The 7,127-nt window shown below is 49.9% G+C and overlaps 1 protein-coding gene across 1 annotated transcript; it reads left to right on the top strand.

Annotated features, from left to right (window-relative positions):
• The first annotated feature begins 655 nt into the window (after positions 1–655).
• LOC136993059 (olfactory receptor 6F1-like) lies at positions 656–1,645 on the top strand. The gene has a single exon (XM_067303079.1). The coding sequence runs from the start codon at positions 656–658 to the stop codon at positions 1,643–1,645; it is 990 nt and encodes a 329-aa protein (XP_067159180.1).
• The last annotated feature ends 5,482 nt before the right edge of the window (positions 1,646–7,127 follow it).

The raw sequence follows: 7,127 nt of genomic DNA, 5'->3' as shown, positions 1-7,127 counted from the left end.
TAATCAAAAGGACAGCCTTTAAGTTCTTTAAGATGAGAAGATTTCCCCCTTCCCCTAAAGGGAAAGCAAGGCATTTAGGTCAGGACATTTAATACCAATGTTTCCTCAATGTTTCTGGAGAAACAGAGAGGAAGAAGCTGTGGAAGAAAGCAGGGGATTACAGAAGACATGCTCAGTACTGGCTTGTTTTGAAAGCAACAGCCTCACAGACATTCCAAGTCAAAAAAGGCAAGTACTGAAAAGTAGAAGGAATAACTTTCAACATGCTTATCTACATGGATGGACTGGCATCTGCAGATACTAGTAAGTATTTTTGCTGGGAGGCTAGTTTGGCTTTTGAAACACAGATGTGATGGATGTTTGCAATAGGTCCAAGTGAACAGGGAATTTCCCAGGCATGGTATGAAATAGTTCACAACCTCTTTACAATACTGTGCTCGTGAGAAAGAATCCTTTGTGAGTGTCTGGAAAAGGTAGAAAGAAGACAGTAAAATCTTTGAGGACTCTCAGTAAAATGTGAAGCAGAGAAATCTGGGTGTGATGAATGGCTGAGAGGAATATTTCTGTCTGTGTTACATAGGAAGCAAGCAAGGGAGCAAAGAAGGAAGGATCTACCCTCCCGTTGAGACTGTGAAATTCTCACACTTGCTTCTTCATGCTCCTGTCTCAGCAGGATGTACTGAAATTGGGCATGGGAGCAGGAAATGAAACTGCGGTTGCTGAGTTCACCCTGGAGGGTTTCTCAGGGCTTGATCAAAGGCTACAGCTGTTTCTCTCCCTGATCCTTTTACTCATGTATCTGACAACACTGACAGGGAACACAATGATCATTTTCCTCATGTGTGTGGATCACCGCCTGCAAACCCCCATGTACTTTTTCATCAGCAATCTGGCATTCCTGGAAATCTGGTTCACATCCTCCACAACCATCAAACTGTTGGTGATTCTGAGCTCTGGAAGGAGAACAATCTCATTAAAGAGCTGCTTTGCCCAGTCCTATTTCTATGTTGCCCTCGGTTTTACAGAGTTCGCTCTCCTTGTTGTCATGTCCTTTGACCGCTATGTTGCCATCTGCCAACCTTTGCATTATGCTGCCATCATGAAGCAGCAGCTCTGCACCCATCTGGTTGTTGCTGCGTGGGTCCTAGGCTTCACACTCTCGAGTTACCACCTGGTTCTGTTCTCAAAGCTGACTTTCTGTGGCCCCAACAAGATCCAGCATTTTTTTTGTGACAGCTCCCCCTTATTCAAACTGTCCTGCTCTGACACCACCCTGCTTTGGAAAGCAGACCCCATTTTCATATCATTTGTAGTGCTGGGTTCCTTATGTTTAATCATGGTGTCCTCCATGTGCATCTTCCACTGTATTCTGCACATGCCATCAGCATCTGGGAGGAGGAAAGCTTTTGCTACATGTTCTTCCCATCTCACTGCCTTAGCCATTGTCTATGGAAGCTGCATTGTTCTCTATGCACGGCCCTCAGAAGGGGTTTCCTTGGAGACCAACACAGTTGTAGCTTTGCTGAACACTGTCCTGTACCCATTCTTAAACCCCTTCATCTACAGTCTCAGAAACAAGACTGTGAAGCTGGCCCTGGAGGAAGCCCTTGGCCGTCCAAAGGTTTGGCTTTTCCCCCGGTCATGATGCTTTTCATGACAGCAATTCTAATTATATGTCAGTGTTGTATCACACACACATATATATAGCTATTAAATACAGGTGCCTCAGGAGATTTATTTTCTCATTGGATTGTAGTAGTGAAAGGAAGGAATGTGAATTGTGTGTCTTGGTTACAGGGGTTTATTATAAACAACATCTAAAAAATATTAATAAAATGTTGAACACGCACACACACACACACACACACAAACTTTGCTGGGACTGAGACTTAGACTGCCAGTGCATGCTGACACAAGGAAGTTTTCATAAGTCATCTCAGGAAATTTAGCTGAAAACTCTGGGGACAATGTCCAAGGGGTGTTGAGGAAAGCGCAAAATGTCTTCTCTCACTGAATAACAGAAGATGCTAAACATGAAAATTAAGCTCAGACACTACAATGGGCTCAAATTCATTGGATTCAAATCCATAATACACTTCTCAGTTTCATTAGTGTGACGAAGACAGCCTCACTGATTTGTCAATGATAGCATGCAGATGATAGTTTTATTATTCACTTTGGAGGGAGATTTCTTAAAAATGCATATTTTCATAACATACTGTCAGTTTGTCCACTATTAAAAGCCCTGCTTTATCTCCACTGGTGACTCCAGGATGCATTCTCCTGAAGGGAAAAAAAAAAAAAGAATGTATTTCTTCTTGGATAATTAGGCATTTTCTACCTTCTTTTTCTTTGTTGAAGGAGTATTTCATGTTTGAGAATTATTTCAAATAAACTATGTATGCTTCTATCACACTTTTTTCTTCTTGTCCATCAATGAAATTATATATTCCCCCCTTATTTTACACTTCTGTCTCCATCCATATCTTTACATGCCAAAGGGATGGGCAGAAGCATGTTCAATTGATAAAAGGAAACATCTGTTAGAAAAATAATCAGCACACAGAGATCCCTTTTCTCCTTTTATTTTGCAGTCCACAGGGAAAAACAAAGCACAGGGGAAGGGAAAGCATTGCCATTGCTTTACTCCTTTGCAGTTGTTTCTAATCAGCATTTCATTTTGTTAGGGCTTCTGAGGAGCAGAATTACTGTTAACAGCTTCTTTAAATTTTGTGCTTGAGCGTCCCATTTCCAAAGGGAATTCTATAAGGGTGAACTCTTTTTAGGAAAACTGGGTCCAGTTCATCTCTGCAGCCTGACTCCTCATGTGGGACCCCAAGGAAGCTACGGCGTTTTGGGTGACCAAAGCTCAGCTCAGCAGAGCACCTGGGCGCTCTTGGGCAGCTCAGTCATCTTGCTCTGGGCTGGGTCCTTGTGCACCACAGTGAAGGATGTGGTGGCCCTGGGTCTTCCCATCCAGACCCACAGCTCCACCAGCAACACAGGGTTAACGTATGCAGGCAGACGCCTAGGCTCTGCCTCAGAGTTGAGATAACTGAACAGGGCGTGAGAAACTAGTGGCTATGAGAAATCATTGGACACTGCAGGGAACAGAATGAGACCCTGCCAAGTTACAGACAGCACGGTGAGCGATGGCTGGATTTCAGCGGTGGTTAAGGGAGAGTTATATGAGAAAAGGACAAGCGTCACACATAACTCGTGTATTGGGGAACCTTCGGGGAGTAGACTCTTGCAGCACCAGCGGTACCGAGGTAATGATATCAGAAGCACCGTATGAGCCAGAGGTTGCCTAGCTAACAGTACCAGAAATATTAAACTTGAGTACATAGGCAGTAAAACTGGCACCAATGAAAGAAAAATACTTGGAGATGGGCTGTTTATTTCAAAGGGGATAAAGCTGGAGAAAGGGAGGGATCAAGCTGGATCATGGAAGAAGCAGCATGGGAAAGTGGAGGCAGAGGGAATAAAAGGGGCCAGTCATGTGCAAGCAAGCTGCTGGCAAGGACACTTGTCTGGCCAGGCTGTGTACCTGCTCTCTGCAGTGTAGCCTATCATTGTATTAAATCCTTTTCCTAGCTCTTTTCTGGGTGAGTGTGCTCGCTGTTCTGTGTGAGTGCATGTGTGGAAGGCTTGCAGACATCAAGGCAGCCAGCTCCAGAGACACCCGTGCGAGGGTGCGTGTGAGGTCTCCTGCAAGCTCTGAGTCTGATTAGCTGCTGAGCAAGAACAGGACCAGGCCGTTTGTATCGTTCATGTTTATGAGTGCTGCTCATGTCTCTGTGGTGCCTGTAAAGGTACTGTGCCCCTGCTGGAGGTGATTTTTTGGTGGTCGACCATGTCCGTACAGAGTATATGTATGCCTCTTGGAAGTACATGCCCCGTCTCGCTGCTGGCAGGACCAGGGAACAGGGAACCACAGCAGTCTCCCTTCCAGCGGACCAGGAAGGAGGAATCCCTTTATTCAAAAATCCACTGGATCCAGTGTCCTTTAACAGCACAGGTCCTGGAGGTGCTGCAGCCACTTGGTCTTGATGTTGAGGTCCCGCTTCTCCATCACCTTGTGGTTCCCAAAGGGCACAGAGGCTTAGGCTTTGGGGTTGCAGTGTGAAGGACCAGCTTTGGCACATATCTTTCTAGTTCCCCACTATTGATTTAAGCAATACAAATACAGAGAGTTTATAAGTGTTTGGGTCAGTGATCCCCTAGAGTCAAAGGCAGTTTTGTTTTGTTTTGTTTTGTTTTCTGATCAGACTTTCCATCTGCCAACCTTTATCATAAAAGTGGCTGGGGTGGGACAGGCAGTGCCATATGCTCTACCCTCCATTTCAAAACCATCCACAGAAAATAGCACTATTTATTCAATCTAAATAGCAGGGGCAATGACCACTGTTTTGTTGGTGGTCCATGAACAGGACAGTTGTGCTGAGCAAAGCTCCATTGTCTGAGGATCTGATACACATTACTAAACACATCTTCATCATGTCCAAGGGTAAAAAAAAGCTGGGGGATATTTAAGCCAAATAATGATCTCAAATATCTCAAGACCTATTTCCTCCTTTTACACAACAAACATTACTCTCATGTTAAGGATGGCAGGAAGGTATTTGGGTCGAGAAACATTTTTGAGCTTTGTCAGGCATTGCACAAACATCTCCATAGCTGCATTATTGCCATTTCTGCCTGCTACGAGACTGCAGATAACATGGGCACAAGAAGAAGGTGCCCTAGCTGCAAGCTGATGTGTAGATCTGGGGCAGCACAAGGCCCTGGCTGTTAGTCTTTAAATGGTTTGTCCAGGATTTTGTGAGAGAGGTGCCCAGTCTACATGGAAAAGCATCACAAATGTAAAAGCCGGGAATGCTTTTTGTATCGTGAAAAGATCTTGAACGTCAGCCAGCACCAGTGTTTCACACCTGTGGTCGAACCCCAGAAACAGGGAAGGGCTGTATTTGCTGTGCTACGTAACATGTGCAGGAAACTGGGACAAGTCACGTTTCTCTCCTGGAGGTAGCACTGGAAGTAGCGTGGGATGAAGAAGGGATGGAAAGGAAAGCGCGGTGAGAAGGGGAGTTCAGGAGGGTCACGAGTCTTGGAGACTTTCTGGGGTTGGTTCCGCCCGCACCAGCTCGAAAGTCTCCATGGTGAGGGACAGTCTGCAAAGCACTTCCCATCTCTATGGTCGTCTGGACGGGACAGCCCATCTCTATGATCAGGTGGCTCCTCTGGGCCGGCCTCCAGCGCTTCTCTATGGTCTCCCAGCAGAGGGACACTCTGGGATCCCCCCTCCGGCCCCTTTCTTGGGCTGCTGATGGAGACAAAATTTCAGGGCCACCTGCTCATGGCAGATAATGCCAAAGGCTGCGATGGGCCCTGGGTTGTTCGTCTACTTCTGAAAAAAAGGCCGCAGCCTCCCGGGGCTCCCGTCACGTGCACGTGCATCCCCTTGTGGAGACTCGCCCAGGCCCCGGGGCAGAGCGGGGCCCTGTGGCAACAGCGCCCCGGCAGCAGCGTTTCCCTGCCAACGCTCCCCTGCAGCACAACTCCCGCAGCCCTGGGCCAGCCCGGCGCCGCTCCCCCTCGCTCCCCGCCCCCGGCGCCGCTCCCCCTCGCTCCCCGGCCCCGGCCCCAGCCGGCAGCAGCCGCCGCAGGCTCCAGCCACACGAGCACATGCCGGGCCGCAGCGTCGCTCCGGGCTCCCTGCACAGCAGCTGCCAACACCCGCCCCTGCCGCAGCTGCTTCTCCGCGGCCTCGAGAACGGCGCCGCGGCAGGGCCCAGCGGGGGCGGGGCCGGCAGCACCAGGGGCGGTGGCCATGGACACACAGGCCCCGCCCCCTCACAGGGCCGGAAGTGCCGCCTCCTCCCGTGGAGCATGCGCACTGGCGCAGAGCAGGGCAACTGAGGGGCGGGGGCAGGGCCGGGGCTGTCCAGGCCCTGCGGGGAGGGAGGGGGCGAGAGGCGGCTGGTGCCGCGCGGGGCAGCGTCTCTTGGCGCGGGGCCACCCGGAGCCTGGAGCCGCAGTGCTGGGAGCTGCTGCCCCTTCTCCTGTCAGGCCAGTGACAGCACCAGCTGGGTTTGGGAGCATAACAGTGGCAAAGGAATGATTTTTTTGAAAAAAGACCGAAGTACCCTTCCAGTGTCTCCTATTCTTTTTGAAAGGACATAGAAAAAACCCTTAGAAAGTGCTTTTGCTCTCTGTTCCTGAAGTAGAAGTTTTCCCAAGACTTCCTCTTTGCCTTAGCTGATCTAATACTTTGCCTCTTGCCTTCTGCTGAGTGGGGAAGTGTGCGGCTGAGAAGTTTTTGCAGACCTAGTTGCTGAACCCTGCTTTGGCAGTAAGTTATTCAAGTGGGTGTATGAGTTGCTTTTCCATCTTTTATTTCCTCACCCCCTTAGACATTTCTACCCTAGGTTTGAGTGTGTTCAAAGCAGAGGTCTGCGCAACACCTCTGAGTGTCTCTTGTTTCTTGGAGATGGTTCCTGCAGCATCTTTGTGAAATCTTCAGAGCTTGCGTTTAACCTGCTGCCAAGTCCCTGCAGCTGCTGCCTGCCTCTGCGAGCGTCAGCCCCACATCTGGCATGAGGGTCCCCACGCTCCTCCAGTTCTGCTGGTTTAAGTGTTTGTGGGCTGGTGTGAGGAGGCCAATAGCTGGTGCAGGTGTGAGAGCAGTGCAGGCAGAGCGGTCTGTGATCCCCGTGTGTTTAGTGAGCTGGTGCCTGCAGCTCTGCTGGCGCTGCCTCTTCCCCTGTTCAGTCCCCGTCCACCCCAGGCCCTGAGGTGCCGCAGTCACTAGGTCTCAAACACGTCTGCAGGTTAACGGTGCTGGACAGCAGTTCCCTGCAAGTTTTCTGGAGAAGCTCATTGGCAAGGGAAGGACCCGCTGGTTCAAGCGCCCAGAAGAAGGTTTTGGTCGCTGCCAAGTCATTGCTGGGCGTTTTGGTGTGGTCAGTTGCCAGCGCTTCCTCCCCGGTGGCAGCAGCCGCCTGCACCGTGTCGCCGTGGGGTGAGTGCGGTGCAGTGCCCGCTGCCCTCCCTCGCAGCCAGGTTTCCCGCATGGGGGCCGTGGCCGGGTGAACGCAGCCACAGTGCCCAGCCCGGCTGGGACC

Source organism: Apteryx mantelli, chromosome 11 (genome assembly GCF_036417845.1).
Source record: "Apteryx mantelli isolate bAptMan1 chromosome 11, bAptMan1.hap1, whole genome shotgun sequence".
In the NCBI taxonomy this organism is placed as follows: Eukaryota; Metazoa; Chordata; class Aves; order Apterygiformes; family Apterygidae; genus Apteryx; species Apteryx mantelli.
The sequence above is the reverse complement of the archived record's forward strand: the minus strand, read 5'-3'. Positions and strand labels throughout refer to the sequence as shown.